At 38.6% G+C, this 27,163-nt stretch overlaps 1 protein-coding gene across 3 annotated transcripts in view; it reads left to right on the top strand.

The window, feature by feature from the left end:
- The window catches only part of LOC149319926 (nucleoporin p58/p45-like), a 32,390-nt gene extending 17,227 nt beyond the window's left edge, over positions 1–15,163 (top strand). Inside the window, exons 14-16 of one of the 3 annotated variants that reach the window (XM_089512600.1) lie at positions 5,839–5,937; positions 10,501–10,596; positions 12,556–15,163. In XM_089512600.1, the coding sequence (XP_089368726.1) occupies positions 5,839–5,937; positions 10,501–10,596; positions 12,556–12,725 (365 nt within the window). In that variant the 3' untranslated portion in view covers positions 12,726–15,163. The other 2 variants (XM_089512603.1, XM_089512601.1) reach the window with 2 other exon arrangements.
- The last annotated feature ends 12,000 nt before the right edge of the window (positions 15,164–27,163 follow it).

Below are 27,163 nucleotides of genomic sequence, written 5' to 3'. Positions count from 1 at the left end.
AAACATAGTAAGCTTGTACAGTGTTTTATATTAGGTCTTCCTTTGTTTTGGGAATCTAAAAATTGTGATAACATGTCATCAAAACATAGGTAATAGACAATGCGGGATAGAATTAGCAATAATTATACACCCAGTATTTAATCTTGTAATTTTACATGTAATAGCTTGTTTACTGTATTACTCAACCCTTTGGAATGTGATCTTGGTCACCTTTAAATATGGATAGGATAACATTTTTCAAAAACTGCAACACTATTGGATAATTTTTTCGTAATTTGTTGGAAAATTCTCAGTTTGTTTTCCTCATAGAAAATCTTTTTTTTTTAAATTGCACTTTGTAATTTGAAATATGCCTCAAAATTTGGCTGTTATTTTTAAAAACATGTGACAGCAAAATACTGAAATTTGCTGGAGTTCAGGATTGCACATAGGAAAGAAAGATTAAAAGTTACTTTGAGGTGGTACTCGCTGGGAAAGAAAGCATGGGTAGATGTGAAGCAACTGAGATTATTGGCTGTCATATATCTTGGTGCTTGAAATTAGAAGTTTGAATAGCTGCTTAAGGTATCTATCTTCCAAAGAGTTCTAGATCTGAGGTCATGCTTAGAGAGATGTGGAAATTAAGCCGCGTTACAGACGCGCCTATAGTACGTCCCCAGGACATACTAGGGTTAGGAAGGGGCGTCACTTCCTAACGCCCCTAACCCTAGTATATATTGGGTACGTACAAAATGACAGCACCCTTCCATATGGGCGCCGCCATTTTGACATAGCAGACGCATAGCGTCCGCAGTCGCATCCCGGAAGTGACGCCGTGAGTGCACGACTAGCACCTCGCGGTGCCACTTCCAGGGCGCAAAAAGAAGTGCCATTTTCAGGCTTCTTCTTGCCACATCCAGGAACCACGCGGTTTGGCCGCTGTGGTTCCCGGACGCAGCAACTGGCAAACCGCCGCTTTCAGGTGGTCTGTAACGCGCCTAAGATACTTTGATGTCTAAACATGGCTCAGGTCTCAATTTGAGGAACCCAGTTTTAAGCCCTTGATCTACCTGAGAATCTGCTTGGCTCTTTCTACCCCATTCATCTGTCCCGTTTCTGTTTGTTTGGAGCTTGGTAAAAAAGCAGATTGGCACATATATGCATGCCCTACTACCTAGAGAGCCATTAATAGAGGTACTGTTAAACAATGGGATCTACAGGGTAGTTCCAGCTTCAATATGTTTGTTGACAGCTGGATCCTATAAAAGATGAATCCAAATAGAACTTGGTAAGAGTGAATGGACTAATACATCCTTGTAGGTTTACTGTAGCAACTTAATTTAATCTGCTATTCTTTTAAGCTTTCACAGTAAGCATACATAAGCAAGTAAATACTTATTGCTTTGTATACTATGGGAAGTGTATGTTTGGTCTGTAACTACCAAAATCATAGTACTGTAAACTATTTTTCTCCCTGCTGTTATTAAAAATTGCAGAGACTACTTCCCCCTGATCTTAAATACTTTAACTTAGAAATAAGATGATTCACTTAGTTCATTGGAAAATGCTACCAAATCAACTTAGCATAAGTTGTTGTCTTGATTTTGTCTCAAATAATTTTTCGGGAGATCTGACGTGAGAGTCAATTCTCCGTCCTACAACCCCTTCCAGTGCCCAAAATCTGTTCTGGAGTGTCCACAAGCTTCAGAGCAGAAAAGCATCAGAGAGAACTGTGGGTGGGAATTGAATTACCCTCTCCATATTTTTCTGAAAGAAGTTGTTTAGTTAGTCAGGGTTACTTGTGCATCCCACCACAAGTGGAACAAATATGATCACTAGCATTGCACAGTGTACAATGGGGCTTGAATATAAGTGAAACTGTTTTTGCGGAGGGGTCCGGATTGGATTCTCCGCGAAAAAGGAGGGGCAACTGTCTTGGTGTACAGTGCTTGTCAATGGAAGTTTTGTAGATGTTCCCATTCTTGTGTGGTGTAAGATCACCTTTGGATTTAATTTCAGTTTCCTCGTGCAAGTCTAATGTAAAGAGTGGCACAGCATTTCTACAACTGTAGGCACCTATTGCATGTAGAAAGCCACCTTTTAATATCCTTTTTTTTTTGTCTTTTTTCTTAGTGCAGAGACAGCAGAGTAGATAAACTACCATTTGCAGAATTTAGGCCATCACATAAAATTAATGCTGCTATATAGAATTTACACCATCATTTGGTTGTGAAAACTGAAAATTCCAAGAGGACCTATCTGTTTGGCTTTCTGTTAATAGGGCATAATAGAGTATCCTAAACTATTTAATGTTGATACTGTGAATATTAGAATTTGGAATTTTGAGTCAGAATTTGGAAGGATGAGTGCTCATTAACATAGAAACACTTTCTATTTATGTGTAAGGTCCCAAATTCAACCACACATTTAAAAAAACTTGGCTAGCAGCCCTAGAGAAGATCCCAACCTGAGACCCTGGAGATTCAAAGACAGAACTGTATCAGGAGGACCTAGAGTCTATATCCAGTGACTGTAACAGCTTTCAGTCCATTAGGCCATCAAAATGTAACCAAGAGGTCACAAAAAGCTTGTGTTAGCAGTTTTTTTAGTTTGTATGTAAAAATATACTGTCATGTGATGTTAATGTGGTTTGTGTTTATGGTGTAAGGGTGTTTCCCTACAGTAGAAAAGTGACTTTCTCTGAAATATGGTAGATGCCATAACTTATGAAATTGCTCATTCAGAAGTCAGGGATAGTTAGTATTAATGTAACATTTTTGCCGGCACTAAAACATTTTCTTAGTTGCAAGCCAATGCCTGTGAAAGGATGTCTGGAGTACAGCATCTATTGTTGTACTCAGTGCAAGCTGCTTAGCCAGATTGGGCAACTTAAAACATTTAACATACTAATTGAGGCCCTTTTTTATTACCTTGATAGCTGCATCATCAGGAACTCTTCATGTGATGTGATTAAGATAGTTACAGCCTTAAGTGTATGCAGCTACTGACATCTATTGTGATTTGGCTGGCTTGTCTAAAAAGCACTTTGCTCTGCTCTAATGCCTTGTAGCACTTAAAAGTTTTATTGTGTTTGGTTTTTCCAAGGTCAATTTAAAATTTAAAATATTGGTTGGGACAAATGCCTGTCCGCTAAATTAGACTTGTCATTGAGCTGATTTTGTGGTTAAAATCAAGTGCCGCACTAAGCTAACATTAACTTACCTTAATGGGAAATGGACTAGCCTGGTTACATTTAGACAATTTGGGTTTGCACCTTTATTTCCAATATGGGAAGACTTGAGCAATTATATTTGGGCAAGCCAGGTAGGGAACCTTGCTGATGTTTACCCAATCTAGGTTTTTAGGCTGCAGTCTTAAATATACTTACTAGAGGATAAGCCCAGTTGAAAATGATGGGACTTATTTCTGAGTAAGTATGTATGGGACTGCAGTGCTAGTAGTGAGTTTTATTTATTGAGCTAAAACTGCTCCTTAGGGAAAATAGATAGATATATATATATACATCTCAAATAGTTTACTACAGGTAATTATAATTTAAAGAATTCATAATATGCTATCCAAAGGTGACAATGTTTACTTATGTATTTTGCCATGGACGATCTCTAGCATTATCTGAATTATGTAAGCATAGCTAACTTTAAATGAGATTTTTCTGGTACAGAGTCAGACTAATTCAGAGATTAGTTGTTAAATTGAAATGTTTGTTGGCTTTGACTATGAAATCCTGTTTTTCTGTAACTTGAATATAGGTTTATCTTGAATTGTTTTAAAATTAAAAAGCATGCTAAAATGCAGGCTTAGCTTGGAGGACTGTGGGGTTCATCAAACTCTTTAAAAGTTCTTCTACCAACAGTGCCTCCTCCTAAAGTGGAAAATGGATACACTTCCTTTAATAGAAAACACTGGACACTTATGGTTGTTAGAAGCCTGGCTGACTTTGGACTGGAAACTTTTTAAGGGGCTGCTAGATAGAGTATATTAACTTGTTTACATCCAGTTTTTAACCTGTAAATGCAACACATCTATAAAAGGTTAAAGCTGGACTAAATTAGTTGAATCAATGGGTTCCATTGACTTTAGTGTTATAATCATGAATTTATTTCACTCCCATTAATTTCAGTGGGATAATCATGAGTTTATTTCACTCCCATGGATTTCAAATGAATTCAACTAATGTAGTCTGGGCCTAACCTAAAATCTTTCAGTTGGCACAAAAATCAAATCTCATTTTGCCAAATCAAGTGCTAAGTGCTAGATAGAAGTTCACAGCTCTATTTGACTTTTAAGTTTAATGCTACCTTGAATATAATAACCTCACATTTGTGTTGGATCACCCAAGGTGTGACTATTTACTTGCAAAAGATATAATGCAAAATAGTGCCTTTTGCTTGATATTTGGTTATCTGTTTAATTAGATTTTGTGAGCACTTGAATCTCAAGTATTTATATTTAAAAGGCCAGAAGGGGACCATGAACAATGTCTGACCTGTACAACACAGCATTCAAAGTTTCACCAAGTTTTCTGTTTGGTAGATGTTCTTTCAGTTGCTCTTGTGGTAGTCAAAAGTACTGTAATGCAATAATGAGGTAGAGAAACGTGGGCAGTTTTACTAGAGGAGATCAATTTTCAGAAAGAAAATTGAAAAACCCCAAAGTGACTTTCGTTAAAAAGCTTGCTGGTGAACAATACCAAGTTTGATTTATTCTGTACCATTGGATTCAAATGGATGAACAAGAAATTTGTTTTTAGAAGACAGTTCAGCAAGTGCTGCTCTGCATTCTCTATTTTAGTTGAGTTTGCCTGACAATAGCATTTGCTGGATTGTATCTCTGACCTTCAGTATGGCATAAATATGAAGAGGTTGGCACAGTATTTGAACTTGACAAATCCTTCAAGTTTATTTAATGCACTGATTACTGTGCTTAAAGGTAGGAATACAAATTGTACTGTGAAACTGTCAAGTAGCTTCTATAAGTTACTAAAGTAACCTCCAAATCTTTTGTTATGACTTATTTATAATGAGGGGCTAGTAATAGATTCCCCTGCACAGAGCAAATGAGTTTAAGAGTATAAATTTAATCTTGGTATATTAAAAAGTGGACTTCGACAGTGTGTATATGTAGGGAAACCACTGTCTCCAGTTGTCTAAATGATGTTAGAAATTTCTGAATCTGAAACTTTTGAATGTATTGAGTTAGGTACACAGCTGTGCCTTTTCTGTAAATGTTTATTTAAACAGGCAAAAATGGTTGTAAATGTAGCAAAGTTCTAACAACTCAATAACTATCATTTTTGTGCGAACCAGTTTGAATTGTCATGTTACTGTGTAATTGACTTGCTCTAAAATGAACAATAAATTTAATAAAAACAAAGTTATTGTCTTGTGTTTTATCCACTTGTTTCACTTTGTTTTTCCAAAAAAATGGATAAAATATTCAAATGAGTATTTCATATCCGGCAGTGGTAACATGATGATTTTAATCATGTTAGTATGAAACTTGATTTTTAAAGAACCACCACTAGCTACTTGTAGGACGTTCAGATATAGTCCCATCAAGGAGCAAAAATTCTAACTTAAAATGACATGCTGAGTTGTCATAAAACTGTAGTCTCATGCTTTGGCATAACCTATTAGATTTACTGATGGCTTCATTTTATGTTGCATACCATACAAGTTTAGGAATAGAGATAGTTTGGGAAGGAATTATAATGAAACCTAGGGTGCTTTGAAAAGCATTTGTTAAGCTGTGATTTTTTTTTTAAATGAAAGGGTTTACATAACGGATTTCTGTTGTGAAAGAGTAAGGCAAGCTTTGTTTTCATTTTTTTTATACCAGGGCCACAGCCGACTCTGGGAATTAGTTTTGGAACGCCATTCGGTTCAGGTATTGGCACTGGCTTGCAATCAAGTGGCTTAGGCTCTTCAAGCCTTGGAGGTACACTTTAACTTTTTCTAATGTTTCACTGAATTTACTATACAGAACTGAACTAGTCAGCACATGTCACTTGTAGACCTAAAACCCTGCTTGTTTAATCCTAATGCACAAAGCAATGGCCATGCATCCCATATTGATTGATATATTACTGCCAACTTCCGATTCCATACTCTCAACCTCTAGTTTGTGTGTAGAGTTCACTGCAGTATGTAAGTGCATGACCAGAAAATGAGAGATTTCAAAGGTGCAAAACAGACTGCAAAAATAATTCAGTTTGAGACCACTTTAACTGCCATGACTCAATGCTAGGGAATTCTGGGAACTATAGTTTCATGAGACATTTAGCCTTCTCTGTCAGAGAGCTCTGGTACCTCAATAAACTACAATTCCCAGGATTCTTTAGCACTGAGCCAGGGCAGTTAAAGTGGTCTCAAACTGGATTATTTCTGCAGTGTGTTTTGGGCTATAATGAAGAAAAATAAGGTGTCTTCCCATCTTTATTGCACACACATTCTTCCTACTTATTCTTTTGTGATCTCTAGGAGCACCTGAGGTGACCACATCTTCTACCATTCCTGGAAAACATCTGGGCTTAGCCTTATAAACAAAATAGGTAAATAAATAGGCTAAATCAAAATACACAACCTGGTGCCTTCCAGATACTTTGAACTACATCTTCCACCAACTACAGCCCATATAACAAATGATGAGGGATTATGAGAGTTGTAGTCCAAAAAATATTCTGGAGACCACCAGATTGTCCTGGCCATTAGTCTTCTATGCTAGGTTTACAGTACATAAATACTCTTACATTTTGATATGAGTCTTGACCGTAAGAGATAGGATGTACTTGTAAACTATATCAGTTTTTAATTTACAAATATAATTCTGGTGTGTCAGCATATTGCTGTACCAGTCTTTTTCTTCAGTAGTTATCAAAATCTATGTGAACTGAATGTACTGTAGTGTACATAATCCCTGTTGCTAATATATGCATTTGTGAACGAGAAAAATTCAGTGCTGTCTCTAGGGAGAGAGGCTGACATTTCTATGTTGCTGAATAAACAAAAGGAACTTGTATTTCATATGGTGCATCACAATGGATGTTGCTGAGCAGCCACAGTAATATCAGACATCTGTTATTACACGGATACATTGCGAAATCAAGAAAACACAGCACAACTCTTGAGAAACACACACTTTGCCACTCTAATCTGGAAAATCTTTACATAGCTGGTTTTTTTTTTGTTGTTGTTTTTTTTGCCGGAAGGAAGTATCCTTTCTAAGTTGTTCCCTTCCCATTTAGGCAGAACTATGTTCAGACATGCAGGGTCACTTCATAACAAATTTGGAACAAGGGGAAATACACATAACTGTAAAGCGCTGTATACATAGATGGTGCTATATAAATAGATGGTGATGATATAGAAGCACTGGTATAAACATCCCATTTCATAGAGTATTTCAGATGTTTCAGTCATAATTGTCTTCTCACTCTAAGACTTGGAACTACTCAGTATGCTAGTGTGACTTGCCTAATCCCTGAAAGTATGGGATTTGCTTCTTTAACCCAAAGAGCACAGCTGGTATATTATTATATTTATTTATGTCCCACCCTTTCTCCAAAACTGGGACTCATGGTGGCTCACAACTTTAAAAAACAGTACAGTTAAAAGTATACAAAAATAGTATATTAAAATAGAATTAAATTATTACAGTTTTAAAACAACTTATATATTAAAAGAATAAAATACAATTTAAAAGATAAGTGTTAAAAAATACTTCAAAACAATAAAACGCCATTCCATGCCTTAAAAACTTTCTGTTTTAAAAGCCTGTCTAAACAGGTAGGTTTTAGCTTGCCAGCAGAAGGATAACAAGGAAGGAGCCATTCTGGCCTCCCTGGACAGGGAATTTTACAGTCTAGGAGCAGCCTTTCTTGTGTCCCCACCAACTATGCTGGTGGTGGTGGTGGGATGGAGAGAAGGGCCTCTCCCAAGAATCACAGGGCCCGGGCCAGTTCATACACAGAGATATGGTCTGCCAAATAGCCTGAACCTGAGCCATATAGGGCTTTATAGGTCATAGCTAGCACTCTGAATTGTACCCGGAAACAAACTGGTAGCCAGTGGAACTGTTTCAAGAGGGGCAATGTGTGGTCTCTGTAACTCTTTGCAACAGTGGAAGTTTCCGAACACTCTTCAAAGGCAGCTCCAAGTAGACTGTTACAGTGGTCCAAATGGGATGTTACCAAGGCATGAACCACTGAGACCAAAGGGCATTTCAAGGAATGGGTATATTTCCCTTTGACTGTTTAACACAGTTTTTGGAAAGGGTGGAATAAGCCAAAACTCTTCTTAGTTCTTGAGAGGCAAACTCACAGCTCTGTAAGCTGACACATTGACATAGTGGGAGTATGAACAGTGTCGTATTTGCCTCAAGTTTCTCAAAGGCAGATCTGCATTTTAAGCAGTGAGGACGAACTGGGACCTATTTCTTGCCCTAAGGTGTAGAAGTCAAGCAAGAATGTCTTGCTTTCCAGTTATGACTGGGAAAGAAGGTAGGTATAAACCCATCTTCAAGAGTCTCTTTCCTAGAATGCTGAAGTTGTACTCCTGTATGTATTTCCTTGGATGCAACTTGAAAATTTACTTCTAAGAAAATATTCTTGGCATCTTGGTGTAAATGGGATTTTGTATCTTCCATGTAACTGATACAAGAGATGGAAGAAATCTTTCTCTTATGCTACTAAATGTTCATCTCATTTTATGGTTTTAAGAAGGAGACAGTGCTAGTTGCTATGTCTGTCACAGTTTGAAATATTACTTTTTGGACTACAACTTCCCAAAAACCTTACTAGGAAGTTTTGGTTTGCTAGCAGATACTTTGGTTCAGCTCAAAATATTTAACAAAGGCATTCAGAAGTAGTAAAGCTAGTCATTGAATCTAACCAACTTCATTATACATCTCCAATGAGTTTAGTCTGCTGATACCAACTGAAGAATTTCTTGTGAGCCTATTTGTAGACTTTTCCATCTAAGAAGGATAAAAATCAATGGTATTAAAATGGATATATTAATTTCTAACATAAATATATACAAACCAATGCTTGGATTGAGGTTTAGTCATTTTTAGAGGAGAACCAAAGAAATCAAACAGCACTGACTATAAAGTCTTATTGATTTTGATGGGTCTGCTCAAAATCTGTGATGAACAGTGTAATCCTCACTCAAAAATTCATTAGCTTTAGGATTAGGCACAAACCTATTCTACAAGCAGAACTCTCTTCTGGACTAATCAGAGATCTGACAGTGCTCTGCTCAATAGAGTATGTCATCAGAAGAGCAAAAAAGAAGGGCATACAAGTGTGAGAAAAGAACAGTATTTTAACTAGCCAGGGGTCTGTTTAGCAGATACTGAGCTTAACCTTGGGCAAAGTTGTGCTGAATCCAAACCTCTCCCAGCCAGGGAAGTAATACCTCAAGATTGTGCTTGGCATTGGCACAGCTGTGCTTCTGGCTGGAGAATGTCTGAATCACATAACACCGCTCCTCTCTCACTCTGCTCTCTTTTCTTGTTATTTCTTAGCCACCAGAACAGTTCTGCAAGAAGACTGCTGAGATCATTAAGCTGGAAAGGGTTGTGCTGGAAAAAGACATTTCCACCAGCCAAAGAGACTTATGTGCAATTCTAACCCTGTATAACTGACACATCTTTGGGTTAGAATTGCACTGTATGTCTAGATCTCGAAGTGTAACTTGTTTAATAGTAGATCTGAAGTGTACTAGCCCAACAGTTGGGAGTATGGGAGCTTAAAAAATAGCCTTGAGGGGCTATATTTGCAGGCAGCTCTTTCCCCACCTGGAACTAATTTGATGAAATATTCATACATGGATATTTATACTATGTACCAAACAAAAGGTATTTGCATTTTCCTCCCCATGAAGATTGACTGCTGAAGTCTGTCCATTAAGTATCAGACCTTGATTGCTACAATCTCTCTGTTATGAACTGGGTAAAGTGCTGGGTCAAGACATAGTAAAGCTCAAAGCAACAATTGTGCAAAGAAGAAAATATAAACTTTTCCAATGCATTGCAGAGGTTTCTGTGTTTTGTTAGTTTCTCACAATGTGTCGTAGGTGCTGGTGGTAAGATGGATCCAGTAGAGAAATAGAAAATATATTCCCTGTGTAGTTAAAAAAGAAGGAAAGTGTACAAAATGCAACACATATCCATGGCTTATGTATAAGAATGAAATAGTGTAAATAATACTCTAGTTGTATATTAACTTGGTATAGTGATCAGGTTTACACCATTGTTTAGAAAGTATTTTAAGAAGTTGCTTGCTAAGGATAATGAGAGTTGGAGTCCACACATCTGGAGGACTTTGGGGCATTAGCAGTGAGAAGTCTTGTGGAGGTCAGCCTTCTTTAACCATTGCCATTTAGTACTGAGGATGCTGATGCTTGAAGCAGGTAGCTAATACTTACATATTGGCTGTTGAGTCACATTGTAGGGCTATGTGTATCTTAATCTCTGTTATCTTCACTACTGTTCCACTAGGGTTTGGAAGTAGTTCTGGTTTTGGAAGCAGTGCCACAGGCGCACCATCATTTGGATTTGGAGCTACAAATAAGCCTTCAGGAAGCCTTAGTGCAGGTTTGTTCTACTCTGGATGTTAAGATATTTAAGTTGGCAGTTTGAACTTTGGAGCATCCATTTCAGTCTTTAAATTGAAGCCATCCATTTATGTCAAATATAGTTTCGACATTTTTGGGCACTGATGATTATTAACTATTCAGTAATTATAAAGGAAGATATGCAGAATTTCATACATTCTCCAGAAGCTTGAGTGAATGGAATCAATTTTCTTGTCCAGCATACTCAGGGAAATTTTGGGATTTTGCTTCTGTAACATTGGTCCCTCAGTATTTCATAGTACCCTTTTTTGGAAGATAAATAAAAGTAGAAAGGCATTATTTGGCTTGATACAGGAATAAATTGCTTAAGTGGAAAATGTTTTTTTTAAAATAGTTGGGTAAGCAGAGTCACATCACCCTTTTTCACTTCTCACTAATATTTGTTTCTAGTATCTGATGCCACTATCAAGTGTGATGGTTCCAGACCTCAGTGCCACTTTATTACTTTCATTTATTGGAATGTTTTAAACCAGACCATGTCTCATCCCTATCCCCAAAGCTACAGGACAAAAAAATAATTTTCTAAAACTAAAATTGCTCCGTCTAACAATCCTAGGGTAAATTTCCAATGTGCTCATTGGTTTAATAAAGGCATCCCCTAGATCTAAAATCCTGGGGGAGGGGGGAGCCTGCAGAAGTGGTAAAAATTTCCTTAGATGCACACACTCACACCAATGTTAATTTTAAAAAATGATTTAAAACTTTAAATTGAGCACTTAGAGTGGATAGAAACATCCTTTCACAAGATACTGAAACCAGCTGAACATAAAATTCACCTTGCTGCAATAGTCTTAAAACTTTGTATTGTAATGGCTCTATAAAACAGCTGAGAAATCCCATTCAGTAAGTTCCATCTCCACTGTATAAGGAGAAAAAAGGGTTGCACATTTAATGTTGGATCACAGATACCAACATTCCTTACAACTGCTTCAATAAATGACTGTCTCTATCAACTTCATTTCAGTCAAGAGGCAGTCAAGTACTTGCAAAACACTTTTTCTTAGGGGCAGCAAATTGCTTTCCATTTTGTTTTCTGTAGCTCATCTGCATCATTTAGAATTTCTCTTCATTCTGATGCAATGTTTAATTTTCTACTTAGTTCTCTCAGTACCCTACATGTCCCTGGTTTACTCTTGCTTTTCCACTGATGACAACTTCAGAGGTTTTTTTGTATCCAGGACTCCAGGCTTTAGCCGGTTCGTGGTGTACATGAAGATGCTAGCCATCTAGAGGAGTGATTCCCAAACTTTGGTATTTGGATTTCAACTCCCAGAAGCCCCAGCCACCTTGGTCAACAGCAATTCTGGGAGCTGAAGTCCAAAACACCTGGAGGATCAAAGTTTGCGAACCACTGATCTAGACCCTTTTTGGCCCAAGAGAAATGCAAATTTTCACCTGCTCTTAAACAATAGCATTTGTGCCAGGTGGTGGCATAAATATATTACATTCAGCAGCATCTAATCAAATCAAACCATATTGATTTTATTGCAGCTTGTGAGAGAAAATAGACTTACCTGAACATGTATGATGACTTGGTTGATGGAAGAATAGAGAAAGGAAATACTGATGGCTTTAAAGCTTCATAACAGCATGCCTGTTTGGAAACTTAGGAATTAAAGAAAGGATTTTCAGTGATAGTTGGAGAATGTCGTCTCTCTCAAAGTCAGTATGACCCATCATGTCACAATTATCTTTGCAGTCTTTGATGGGAATGTCTATGCACTTGAGCACATTGGTAGTGTAAACAAGTTCTCACGCAAGAGTTGTGAGTATGAGCTGACTTGAGATGGTGAATGTTAATACAAGACTAACAGTTTCATTCTTAAAATGTCAAAGTAGTTTGTCCCCACTTGATTTGGTTAGGCTGAGAAAGTCACAATATCTTCTCACCTTTAAATATTTCCCCCTCTTCTACAAGGCTTTGGCAGTTCAAGCACATCTGGGTTTAACTTCAGCAATCCTGGCATCACTGCATCTGCTGGCCTGACATTTGGGGTGTCCAATCCAGCATCTGCAAGCTTTGGCACAGGAGGACAACTTCTTCAGCTGAAGAAACCTCCAGCTGGAAACAAGAGGGGAAAGAGATAAATGTGAAAAGGGAGGGGGGAGGGTTGGGTTCAAAGGAAAGGGACAATTGCATTCACTTCATTCATCCTAAAATAATCTATTTTTTTAAGCTGATATAGTAGATGCTCGGTGTCCTTGGAGATTTATAACATTTTGTTACTTCTTCCCTTTCTGGATTATAAAATGTAATTGTAACAAGCAGCTTTTGTGAATCAAGGAAAGCTCACTTACCTGCTTTGTTTGTTTCTTTGTATTTTAGATATGTACCTCATTATTAAAGACTGCTGTAAAACCATCTATTTAACATAATATTAGTAAGATGATATTTTTGTTAATTTGCTTTAAACCTTAGAGAATGATGCATATTTGGTTTGTACAAATAAAATATATTCTAGTACATATGCTTGAATCCATATCTTTTGTTTTTTGATATGGCCTTTTAAAACCGTCAGGGTGGTTTTGTGTATATGTATGTAAATATATACAGTACAAATGCACACTCATATGTATATGAGTACATATAATACATTTCAAAAATTGTCTCAAAGCAGAATGACATAGATCAAATTGGTAGTCCCAATATTTTAAGTCTGGTGTTTTTCCTCCCACACACTGTCAACGTATCAAAGACTAATCATAAAAATCTAATGCATGAAAGTCACTGGGGGATGTTTTCTAAGTCAGTTTCCATTTCTGTTTGTTTCCATTCAATAATAATAATAATAATAGGATTTATTTATATGCCGCCCAATCACTGGGAATCCGGGCGGCTTACAACAGAAGGGATAATAGACGGTTCCCTTTAGAGAAGCGAGTGTGTGCATATAATGTTCTGTAACCAATTTGGTTCTGAGCTACTGAAGTGTATTTTTAGATTGCAGGGCTCCAGGATTGTGAGTAGATTCTGAAATGACCTCACTTTGCATAAACTGCTTCCAGAAGATGTTCTTGTCATGCAGCCTAACATGGGTAAAGAGTAGCTGTGGACACTACAGCAGAAACATCTTAGTGAAGAGGTTGTGGAGACTGCAGAACAGACTGCTCATAAAAATCTTTGCAGGCACTATTCTTTTGCATTGTGCTGCTCACATAACCAGGCTATGTGCATGAGGTATTTGCAGAGGGCAGGGAACAGATTTGTCCACTTTTTATGTTTCAAATTATCACTTCCACCATGGAAGAGATAGTCTGGGCTCTTCTGACCCTAGTCAGCCCATTTTAAATTTAGGGATAGTACCTCTGTCCAGTGGCCCATTCACATTACAGAACTGTTAGGTTGTAATCCCGCCTTGATCCACATGGGAGAGGCAGGAAAATACAAATAAATTTTATTATTATTATTATTATTATTATTATTACTACTATAGTACTATTATTCCATTTTGAGTGCCATGGTTCCACCCTATGGAATTCCCGGATACGTAGTTTAGGGAAGGGCATTTGGAATTATCAGCCAGAGTACTCTAGTGCCTCACCAGAGTACAAGCCCCAGTATTCCTTTGGAAGAAACCATGGAAATTTAAGTAGAGTAATAACACTGTAGTCATGCAATGGGCCCCCTGAGTTGATGCTCATCTGACTTCAGCAGACAACAGGTACAGTAATTAGATATACTACAAAGTACAGATCAAACTCATGCATGTGAGAATAAACTGCTATATGTATATAAATATAATAGCACTAGTCTGTCCTTAAAGCTCAAATAGCGGTATCATTGCATGCTGTATGGCATTTACAGCTCACTGAGTGTTCAAAACAGATGCAAACTGAACATTTATTGCCTTAAATGAAGGGGCTGTACTCTTAGTCCTTGAACTGTGCTGCTAGCACAGATCCGATTCTCATCATCAGAGCTTGTGTTAAGTCATCTCTTTCAAAGGTCAGGCTCTTAGCTGGCCTGTCTGATCACTGCAGTGTGGTTGCAGAATTTTTGTGAGGTCTAGCCTTTATACACAGAGAATATTTTGTATATATTTCAAGTGAAGCTTCATAGTTTTTATCTAGGCACCTTTTAAAAACAAACAGTGCACGCATATAGTTTCTGGTTTTGAGGTTGCCTGTTTTTGGTTGTTGAATACTATTTTTGTAAGCTCTGTCTTATGTTGTCATATGATAGCAAGTTGACTGGGAAAGATGTGAGTTTCAAATGTGATCAGTTCAGAAGTAAGAAAAATAATAGTCTATGAAGTATGCAAATTTTTAAACTTGGCAGAATTAAGGAAGGTCTAGAATGACTTTCAGACCACAATTTGCTTTTAGATTTGTGTTGGACTTCAGTTAAGAAAATGATGAGTAAACCTGGTACATGTATGCTACTGCTTTTTACTGGATTAAAATGTTGAACAACTTTTCTTTTTGTATATAATTTTGTGAGCCTTTTTTAAAAATAAAAAACTGTTGCTGTCTTTGTCCACATGTGCAACTTTTTGTTCTACAAATAATAAAATTGTTTGAAGTAAGCTATGCCATTAACATTTCTGAATTGATTCATTTCTTCCTATTTCCCAGCACAGGTGGAACTGTGCTTAGTGGAAATCAATGGGGTTGATTCAGTCAAAATTTTCTTTGTGTGAGAGCAATCCTGGTGGTTTCTTTTGCATTGTGCAATAGTTTTCAACTTTTGGTCCTTTGGATTGTCTGCATTTCAGTTTGAAGAATCCCTAACCATTTGCAAAGCTAACTGGGAGTTCAAGTCCAACAGAAGGACCAAAGTTTAAGAGTCACTGTCCTAGTATGTACATAAGCAACATGACAAGAGAGCCAAGCAACCTTGGGATTTAGTCAGCAACAATTCCTTTATCACACTGGAAGGAAAAATATACTGTCCTGACACTGGAAAGCACAGCTAGTAATCGTTCATTATGTCCATATTTGCATATTACACAAGATTGTGCCCAAGGAAAAATTGTAACTGCTTGAGTGTTGAGCTAAACATATTGTGTAGCTTTAATGATTGGAAAAACTAATTGATTTAGGTCAGACTCCAACTCGCTCACTCTTTCAATAAAATGAGGTCTTTCTGAATGGCTCTGATTTTGTGTACAGTGTAAAATTGTACAACGGATTGTTACTAAAGACATTAAACTATAGGAATGGTATCTGGAGTCTTTTCCTTCCATTGCATCTTGAAATGCCTGTGCTAACATATGCCTCTGTTTTGTTTTTTTATTTATGGCTTCAACTCAGAATTTGGGAATATGAATTAAAATGTGGGAAAGATATCAGTTGTTACTATTTTAGCCATTAGTTTTTGCAATGTAGTGAGAAAGAAAAATCTGTTGGACACCTGGTAACTTTAATATTTTACCCTTTAACTGTTTCATCTGCATAGAATGTTTACTTCTTTGTGCTCTTGAAAGAGGGTTTTATCCTGTGGGCCAATTATTTCTCCATGTTTTGGACAGTCGTTGTTTTGATCATCACTCACTTTGGTAAGGACAGCTTTCTCCAAATTGGTGCCTTCCAAATATATTGGACTACAGCTTCCATCACCCTTGATCTTGGGTGACCGTGTTGGATATTTTTTGGATTTGCTTTGCAGTTAGAGGCTGGGAAAAGATATGAAGGCTGCGAATGAACTGGTGGAGTGAATTTTTCTCTATTGTAAACCTGTACACAGTGAACATAGGTACAGTGGGAAGAAGGGTTACACTTGCACACTGATTTTCATTATTTGCTTCTGGATATATAATCCCTAGGAGTCCATTTTCCGGTGTCATTGCCAGGGGTATGCGCACCCATCCTAAGGGCTCAGGTGCTGGGGACCAACTTTGATAGTCTGGGTAGAATTTCTTTAGGAGCCCAATTCAATCGGCTGGGAGGGAAGCTGTTGTACCATCCTGGCTGTGTACCATCTGCTGCATCATTTACTACTGAAAAAGTTTATGTTACAGCAGTAACATGTCAGTACCCAGCACTGAATGAACCCTTGGAGAGGTCTAGGCCTGTACCCAGGTCTGGAACTAAATGAGCTGGGTTTTGAAAATTTTCAAGATGAATTAACTGGGTCTATAACCAGAGATTATACGAAATAAATGTGGTATAAGGAAAAGGAGGGAATGCTACTTTTCTATAATAAGTGGTAGTAGTCAGAAGTATTGTGAAAATGCACAGACCTTTCACTAGCTTGGTAGATTTTGTTTGACTTTCTCTCTTTGAAGAGCAGACTGCCATACATATTACAAGCTCCTTTAAATTCTTCATTTTGGCTAGATGTCCACTTCTGATTTTGTTTATTGGAGTCTGGGGAACAGAACAGCGCATATAGTCTTGTGTTAATGCAAAATTAGTTCCAGAAACACCTTTTTTCTTCCTGAAAGTTTTTCATCAAGGGGGATTAGGATTTGGAAGAAGCCTGGGACTGCAAAGTTAGCCTTGGAGGATCTACTCCTCCCCGTCCATGCATTTGGGGACTGGCAGCTGGTGGTTCCCATTTGCAGAGGACCATGGATATGCTCTGTGTTTTAGTGTGAACTTGAATGGAGCTATCTCAAGGTGCTGAGCCTGTTTTGTGGATATGTGTTACCATCTTTGATCGCTCCTTTTAAATTTGGATGAAAGTCTGGAGTGAATATAGAGTCCCGCTGACATGAAAGGCACTAGCCACCATTGTCTAAAGGTCATGGAACAAGTTTCATTCTTCTTTGAATTGTAATTATTGTGGCTACATTTTTAAAATCCTGTACTTGCAAGGAAGCAGTGCTTTGATGTTTGTCATCCTTCATCCCCATTATATTTGCACTAGAAGAAAGATCAAACAATATAGTCCAACCTCTATATCCGCAGGGTTGGTAACCACAGTTTCGCTTACCTGCATATGAAAAAAAAACAGGCCTCTTGTCATCTGGAGGTCCTCCAGCAGTCTCTATGGTCAACGTCTGGCTGAAATATAGTGTTTATCATTATCCATGGTTTTCACCATCAGCAGTAAGTCTGGGAACGTATCCCCCACGAATAGGGGGGATCAGACTGTATAAGCCATTGTGTTTTTTAAAATAATGACAGTAGTTTGCAGTGTAAATTAAAAGTGTATATATTTTTCAGGAAACAGTACATTTTCCATTTTCTTCCAGATATTAATAGGCCCATAATAAAGCTATAAGTAATAGTACTGAATGTCATGCTTTGCTAAATTATTAAGCTTCAGAGAAATGTTTTAAAGAGTTGTGGAAAAGATTTTGTGTGATTTGTATTATGTTCAGTTTGTATCTGGCTAAGAAAATAATGTTTGTGTTGTGTCTCAATGGAGCTTATTCAGAAACCTCTGAAGAAATGGAATTTCAACCACCTGCTTCAATACAATTTGTACACACATCATCACTGGAGACTCAGCCAGGTTAGCAAAATTCTGGGAAACCAGTGCTCCAGATTTTACCCTTCTTGAGCTGAGAGGTAGTTAGTGAATGAAGGGTCTTGGTCTTAAATAGTTTATGTTATAAACAGTGTATTACATGTCTCATCAATGTAGGCTGCCAGCTCAGATGTCAATAGAACAGTCAACTCTTGCTTCACAGGAGCATGCTGATGGCATAGGTTTAAGAAAGGTTAAAATATTATTACTTATTTAAATTCCTGAACTAAGAATGAAGAAATTATTTCAGACTCCTCTCCTCATTCATAACAAGTCTAAAAATGTGGTCTGATAACCTTATTTGGCATCAGGAATTATCAGGAGGTGATACCTCTTTAAAAGTATAACTCGAGTTCATTTCCCCCTCCCATTCCAATTTTATGTATGAAGAGTCCTTTTTAGTTCAGGAATTTAAATATGTAACAATAATTTAACCTTTGTTTTGTTCAGTACAAGCATTCAAGAGTGTATTGCCAGCAGTATACTCGAAGCTGTCTTAGGAATTGTCTCAGCTGTTGAATGTTTAAGAATATATTAAATATCTCATAGAATCATAGAATCGTAGTGTTGGAAGAGACCACAAGAGCCATCCAGTCCAACCCCCTGCCATGCAGGAAATCACAATCAAAGCATCCCCGACAGATGGCCATCCAGCCTCTGCTTAAAGACCTCCAAAGAAGAAGACTCCACCACACTCCAAGGGAGATCTCATGCTGGGACAAAAGAGAAATTGATTAATCCATCAATCAGTTAATTAAAATGAATTGTATGTATATATGTCTAAAATAATAAAGGGATTTTGGAGCACTTTTAAAAGTAACTGTGTGAAAGAAGTTATAGAATGGGCTTTCATAGACTTCGGCATGGGACACACAGTCCCAAAGCGCCATGTCGCCGCCAATTCCTAGAGTTAGGGACCATGCACCAACCGCACAGTCCCTAACCCTAGCTCGATGTGGTGGCAGACTAGTGGTGGCATCCCATATTCATGGGCACCGCCATTTTAACATAAGTGACGTGCAGCATATACATGTAGCTGCGTGTCGCTTACATCACATGCGCACTTATGTCCACCTGGCGGCTCAAAAGAACCCATTTTTTCTGGGTTCTTTTTTACTCCGGAGGGACGCCGCGTGGTTTGGCGGCTATGGGATCCCTCCGGAGGAAAACAGACCTTTTGGGGTGGTTTGTACTGGGCCTAAGTCTGCTTCCTCAGTTGCAGTAGACTGAGTCTATGAAAGCTCATGCTACAACATCTTTTGCACAGTCTCAAAAATGCTGCAAAATCCCTTTGCATATTGATATTCCAGACTCACACAGCTATGTCTCTGAATTCTAAAATAATAATAAAAAAATTAAATTGTATCTAAGTACAAAAATCAAATGTTTCTGTTGTATTTCAATGGCTTTTATTCAGAAACTGCTGGGGGATCATATTTGGCACCACCTGTTCCAGTGGAATTTATACGGAGGTCTTCACTAAAGAATGCTCCAGGTTAGCAAAATATGTTGAATCCTGTGCTCTGAAACTTGACTGTACATGGAGGATCTCATTCCAAAGTGTTTCCTATTTTACACATCTCATGCCAAAATATTCCGAGAGAGAGAGATCTGAGAAATTTTGATGTGCTGAAATCTCCTTGATGGGTTTCATGGATGATTGAGGATTCCCCCACAGCCAAACCAAACTCTATTGCGCTACGAAAACAGTCATATAGATTACTGTCTAGCAGAACTGATAGGACTTCAGTTGTAGACTATCTGCTTGGGTTGTAATAAAAAGAAAAAGAAGTCCATGTTCAGTCTTGACAACTCTTGCTCAAGGAGATGAATAGCAAGCTTGGAAAAGACCTTTTCCTGAGGACATATAGAGCCACCGTTAGCAAAGGAGGAAAGCGATGGGTTATCGAATTAAAGTTGGACAGGACCTGGGGATTATCCAACTGCTGGCTCAATTCAGTGATCTTGCAGCTACAGCAATGATGACCAGATTTCAATTTTGCAAAATCCTACACTTGTTGTTTTACTAAAACACCATCAAAATTCCATCACCTAGTGCTAAGTACAAAGGTAGACATTGAGAATTAATAGAAATATAGAATTGTGAAGCCAGTGTCAGCATTATGAGTGTAAGAATGGAACACATCCTATCATAGTCTATTCTCAATTGCTTCATTATTTTTCACCAGTGGTATTGGGAGTGGCAACAAAATGCAAATAGCTACCAATTTTGCTTTCTCCTGCATTTAAGTGCTTTAAATCTCACCTTCTTTCCATCTTGTGTTTGTAGATATTTGAGGATCTTCCTCAGTTTTTTCTAAAATTAATTAAACTGAAATGTTCCATTATCATGGCTACATTCATATCCATTATCCCTGGCTTCATTCAATAGTTGCTTTAGCACGGAGTGGAAACATTGTTCATTTCTACATTACACATTTCTGTGTTGCACCTTCCGGCTTAATAATAAGAAGCCTGTCAGAAAAAAAAAGAGATGGCAACATTAATACACAGTTGAGGAAAAAACAGATGCAAACTGAAAACATTCATGTGTTAAAGCTCTGAGTCTATGACTAATCTATCCATTTTGGTTTGTCCCACGTTGAAATGTTTTCTATAGTCAGCCCTCCATATCCACATATTTTTTTTATCCCCAGATTCAAGCATCCATGGCTTGAAAATGTTTTTAAAATATGTAAGTTCCAAAAAGGAAATCTTTGTTTTGCCATTTTATATAAGAGACACCCTTTTTACTATGCCACTGTATTTAATGGGACTTGAGCATCCATGGATTTTGGTATCCATGGGGGTCTTGGAATCAAACCCCAGCAGATACCAAGGGCCCACTGTACTTTAAGTTCCTTCCTCAGAAAGAAGAAAATGATGAATTTAGGTAAATTGTTTTCATAAGCCAACGGAAGCCTTTTTTTTTTTTTTTTTACTTATCCCTAGAAACTGTAATTGTGGGCTCCTCTAGATGGGCCAATAATTTCAATAAATATTAGCCAATTCTATTTCTGGATTTCATATCTTGTACTGGAGACAGCATGGTGTGCTGATTTGAGTGTTGGACTAGAACTTTGGAGAACATGGTTTGAATCCCAGCTCAACCATGGAAACCCACTGGGTAACTTTGGGCACATCACACACACTGACTCAGCCTCTGAGAAAGGCAAAAGCAAACCCCCTCTGAACCAATATTGCCAAGAAAACTATGTGATAGGGTCATCTTAAGTCAGAAATGACTTGAAGATACACAGAAGTGGTTGTTCCACAGGGCCTGAGTGGTAGACTATATGCAGTGCCTGCAAATGGCCTCAGATCCACCCCGGCACCTCCAGGTGAAGATGAGGGATACTCTTTTTGAAACCTTGAAACATCCATGCAAGAGAAGAATGAAATAGATGAGCCAATGATTTGTAGTGGTATAGGGAAATTTCATACGTGGTATTCCTGTTATTGTTACAGGTTTCATGTTTTTCATGCAGCGTACTTCTGTAGAAAGTCAGTGGTGTTGGACTAGGGCTCTGGGAGTCCAGGGTTCAAATTTCTACTTGGCTGTGGAAACCCACTGGGTGACCACACTCTCAGCTTCAGAGGAAGGCAATAGCAAACCCCTCTGAACAGATATTGCCAAGAAAACCCCATGATAGGATCACCTTAGGGTCACCATAGGTTGGAAAGGACACAGCGACACAACTGATCTGGGGGGGAAATGAAGTTCTAGAAATCCTCAAGCTAATTTGTATTTGAACTAATTTGGAAACAGGTTCTTTTTTCATAATAGTGGAGAAGGATCTAGCCCCTGGCCTAGCAGAAGCAAAATAACATAAAATAACATGCATTTCAAAAAATATCATTAAAACTGACTAATTTTTTTTTGTAAATATTTGAAGCATTCTGGTCTAATGAGTGAATAATGCAATGCCCCATCATAACCACTAGATGTCAGGTTTTGCCTGGTAATTTTCTCTGCAGCTTCCTAATATCAGTGCCTGCCAAATCATATGGACTTGCTTGGCATGATATTGCTTGGTATGGCAGGGGGTTGGACTGGATGGCCCATGTGGTCTCTTCCAGCTCTATGATTCTAACATTTCACAGATGATGACCAAAGTATGATAAAGCTGTAAAAGGTTGTTCATGAGGCAGAACGCAAAAGCTAGGCGATGCTTAAGCAGTTTGCTTTTGCTTGAATTTATTGGGAAAGGAGGATTCTTCCTTCTCCCATCCTCTCCACTCACTGAGTTAATTCAATGCAGATTTCTTTGATTTCAGCCATGAAACCCACTGGGTGACTTTGGGCAAGTCATACTTTCCCAGCCTCAGAGTAAGGCAATGGCAAAACCCACTCTGAACAAACCCTGCCAAGAAATCCCCATGGTAAGGTTGCCTTAGGGTCTCCACAAGCCAAAAATGACTGGAAGGCAAACAAGAACAAATGATGGGGAGGGAGGGTAGAAGAGATTAAATGGTATTTTTAAATTATGACTTTTTATCATATTATTATACTGTATATATTGTAAAGAAAACAAATAAAAATTAATTTTAAAACAGAATAAAAAGAATAAAAAATGAAGCCTTCAGCCCATCCTGTTTGGGGATAAATTGTAGCCCACCTCATCTAGAGAGGGTGTCGGCAAAGAATGTTGTATGACGTGGTAATAATCCTGACACAGAAATACTACCTTGCAGCTGTTAGACTAAAGCCGTCTTTCATGGGTGGGGAAAGATTTGTCTTGCTCTGCCACAAAGTGTGTTGCAGAGCCCCTCTAAATCATTATTTTTCTCTTTAACCCAGGCCTCACTAAGCGGCGTTCACCTGCCCAGGTAAGGTTCAGCACCATCCAAGAAAATGATGAGACCCAATTCCAAGGCTGACCACTAGCTGCTGCAGTTTGTACCTCCTGTGCAAGAAACTAACAATCTCACCACCACCTCAGTTTGAATACAGCATTGTGTAGAAGCAATACTAAATTTTGTACCACTTCTTTTTTTCTTAATTTACTACAGATATTGGCTGGGATTACTGTTTTGTGAAAACATCATTAATATAGCTCAAATTGTGCTGGGATGCCAATTCATTCCCTCTTTCTATACCAACAGCACCCTGGCCCACTCAGGTAACATTCTGGGCTTGTCTACACTAAGAATATACACTGGATTCAACCAGTTCCCAGTGAGATCTATCCAAATGACAAATGGCCACATCTGCAGCAAAATCGCTTTTTAAAGCTGTTAATCCACTTTAAGAAAATCTGTAGTTTACTTCAAAGTTTCCAGCCAACTCCAGAGTGCCTCGGGTTCTCCTAGCTGTCTAGACAGCTAGATTGAGCCCAATTTCGCCTGATCCTGTTGTCCAGACAGCAAACATGGCACCATCTCCCTTACCCTGAGCTGAACAGCACAGGGAAAGGGATGGAGCCTCTTCAGATTTGCCAATGCCTTACCAAGCAGCAACCTGCAAGAGCATGGCTGCTGCTGTCACTTCTACTGAGGTCAGAATATGGCTCCCTTGAAATTAATGAGGAGGGGATAGACCAACCCCCTCCTTGTTGATCACATGATGGGGCACCCCATTCTAGCCTCAACAAAAACAACGATAATGGATGGGCTTTTGTTGGGAGCTGCTTGAGCAGCGTGGTGACAGTGGCAGCAGTGGTAGCACTGAAAAGGTCAGGCCAGTGGAGCCAATGTGGTATTGGCCCGATTGTCCCATGTGAACAACAATGTAGCATTGCTTCAGGTTTTGACTGGTGTGTGTTGTCACCATTGTGGTTGGTCCGGGGCTGAGTCAATCCAGAGCATAATTTTCGAGACTGGCCCCCAATTAAGAGATGCATCCTCTACTGCCTTGATGTACAGCAATTATTAGCCAGTTAATACCTCTCTCTATGCCAAGGACAGCACATTCTGGATCCCAGATGGCTTCCTCACCTTATTCTCTACTGCAGAAGAACTGTGGAGGACCACACTGTGTTATGGCTTCTACCATGTTGTGTTGCTGGACATGATGCTGTGCCTCTTCTGATAGTATTTGAAGCTGTTCTAAGGCTTTTGGAGCTATTTCATGATGAGGCGCTCCCTTACGTAGGATTTTACAAGGAGTCTAAATGTTGTTTTGGCTTTTGAGTTCTTTTCGCAGAAGAATCTGGAAGTGGGGAATTCAAGGGCTTTTGGGGGGTGGGGGATTGGTTGGGTTCCCAAGTACAAACACTAGACACTCCAAATGCTGTACTTGGCTTGTGGGTTAATTTTCATCTCCTACTCGATGCCATTAAAAATGAAAACTGCTAATTCTTATGTACTGAGGAGCTGTTGCACAGTGCAGTTCTAACCCACAGAGCTGGCTGGAAAGGGTTTGAGTGGGGCAGAGGAATGAATCTGCTGGTGAAGAGGAGTTAGTCTACTGCAGGAGATTTGTGGTAGAAGGCTCCACTAACCCTCTAAGAATTCACAGACAAATGTGACCAAGCACCGAATATGGTCAAGAGAATGTTATTAATGAGGAAGAACAGACAAGCAAAGAGCGGCTGAAGCAGTTTGCTTTTTCCTGAGCCTGCAGGAAAGGGCAAGATTCTGCTATGTTCTATCCTTTCCCCTTTGCTGAATTAATTTAAGTGCAAAATCATTTTTTGTGCTTTGGACTTAATTTGCAACAGCTGAAGTAAGCTGAGGACTAGAGGAAAGTGGGAGAAGGAGAGAAAAACTGGAATAATTGAAAAGCAACCAGAAAGGCAGACTAATAGAGAAAAGTAGTCTGTCCCTGCCCAATTGGGAAATTTGGAAGATATGTAGTTCTGATATAACAAAAGGTGAAGGAAAGTTCTTTCTCTCACACACATGCACATCCCTCCCAACCACACTTGAATCTCAGCTCCTATCGATAATGAAGCAGAATTAAAAGTCGGTGACTTTTCTTTCTGGAATGTTTGTGTTTTTAACCCTTTGCTTTATTTTAATAACTGAATCTGACATAAAGTCTTTAAATTAGCTAGAGGCTAGATTAAATTTCAATGGTGTTAATTTCAAGCATTATGGCACTGTTGAAATTAATTTTGAACTGCAGCTGGATTTATGTTAGTTTAACTCAAGGCCCATCCTGCATCTATTCCATGGATAAACAGATGACTTCATTTCAAAGTGCCCTCAGTTTTACACCTTTCATAAATGCTATGATTGCTTAATAAAACAAACCTAGATCTTCCCTCTGCCCTCCTTTCTTCCTCCAAATACCAACTCTCCCAACTCAAAACCCCCACCTGTGCTTGAAATTAAATTAATATTTATATATTTAAAAGTTACAATAAGGAAATATCTTTACTAAGACAAAACAGTGCCATGTATTAGTATGTTTACTTTAATATATGCTGTATACATTCTATGGTGACCGTTAATATCTAGCTTATCAGCTCCCAGAATTAAATGGCATGATGAAAGTTTCTCAAAGAAGTTGAACAAAGAACTAGGAAAATCCATAACAAAACCATATTTAAAGCTAAGTTCTGCACTTTAGCAAAAAATAAAATAAAGTTTTTTTCAACTTGGTATGGGATCATAGCAATAGCGAGGCTTGATGTGTGTCTTCTTCAAGTAGTTTATGATTTATAGCAACCCTAAAGCAAACCTATCACAGGGGTTTCCAAGGTTGAGGGTGTGTGACTTGCCCAAGGTCATCCAGTGGATTTCCATGGCTGAGCAGGGATTCGAACTCTGGTCTCCAGAGTTATAATCCAGTGCTCAAACCGCTATACCACACCATTACCATTACTTAATTAGTAATAGTCATAATCATTCCATTCTGTCACACACACACACACTCACACTCACACAATGGAAAAGAGAATCAAGTTTAGTCTAATATCTACCTTCCCAACACATGGCATTGTTCTGGGTGGACTGTTTCAATATGTAGCAGCCATATAGACCACTACAAGGGTTTAAGAGTCCCAGCAAGGCCCACAAGCAATAGCAATAGCCACTACATTTCGATACCGCTTATCAGTGCACTTAAGCACTTCCTAAGTGGTTTACAAAGTGTAAGCTAATTGCCCCCAACAATCTGGGTACTCATTTTAGGGACCTGGGAAGGATGAAAGCCTGAGTCGAGCTTGAGCCCTTTTGCTGGTATTGAACTCGCAACCTTATGGTTTGTGAGTGAGTGGCTGCAGTACAGTCATTTAACCACTGTGCCACCAGGGCTCTATAGATCCTCCATTCTAGGTTGTCACGAGGTGGCTGTTTTAAATTTTTCACTCTCCCCATTACACCTGCCTCTGGGTTACTGTGGGAAACTGCTGCTGGGTTAGGCAACAGAGTTGGGAGGGAACCTAGATATGTTCTTGAGTAATATGTCATCCCTTTCTCCCAAGACTACAGGTATTTTAATTGTACAGAGGCAGAGAAGGAGGAACCAAGTGTTGCCACCAAGCTTAGAGAAGCTGTTGTGTGGCAAGAGGAGATATCTAGGTGATGGGACCCAGAATGTCAGCAGTAGGGTCTGTGTGCCCCTTCTCTGCATCTACATTTCACATACAGAGGATTTTTTTTAAAGGGACAATCATTCAGCAGGGAAGATTTGGGGAGTTGTTGTTGTTAGCCACCGTTGTAGATGAGATATCTAAAAAAAACCTTCCCATTCTTCATTGCTCTGCTTAGGTGCTACAAATTCATATCCATAACTGCCCTAATAGAGTCTATCTATCTAGTGTGCAGTCTTCCTCTCTTTCTAGTTTCCTCCACCTTTCCTAGCATTATTGTCTTTCCTAATGAGTCAAGCCTTCTCAAGATGTGGCCATAGTACAACCTCAACTTGATCATCTTGGCTTCCAGTGAGATTTCAGGGTTGATCTGTTCAAGGACCCATTTGTTTGCCTTTTTGGCTGTCCATGGTCTCCTCAGCACTCTTCTCCAGCACCACACCTCAAATGAATTTAGTTTCTTCTTACCCACTTTCTTCATTGTCCAGCTCTCACATCCACACATAGTGATCAGTAATACAATGGCTTGTACAATTCTGACTTTAATGCTCTGTTGTATATATTTACTCTTCAGGATCTTTTCTAGTTTTTTCATAGCTGCCCTTCACATTCCTAGTCTTCTTCTGATT

This window comes from Sceloporus occidentalis, unplaced genomic scaffold, assembly GCF_023333645.1.
Source record: "Sceloporus occidentalis isolate IW3139 unplaced genomic scaffold, rSceOcc1.0.p SCAF_2, whole genome shotgun sequence".
Taxonomy (NCBI): Eukaryota; Metazoa; Chordata; class Lepidosauria; order Squamata; family Phrynosomatidae; genus Sceloporus; species Sceloporus occidentalis.
Note: the sequence above shows the minus strand (reverse complement) of the source record. Positions and strands in the feature narration are given on the sequence as shown.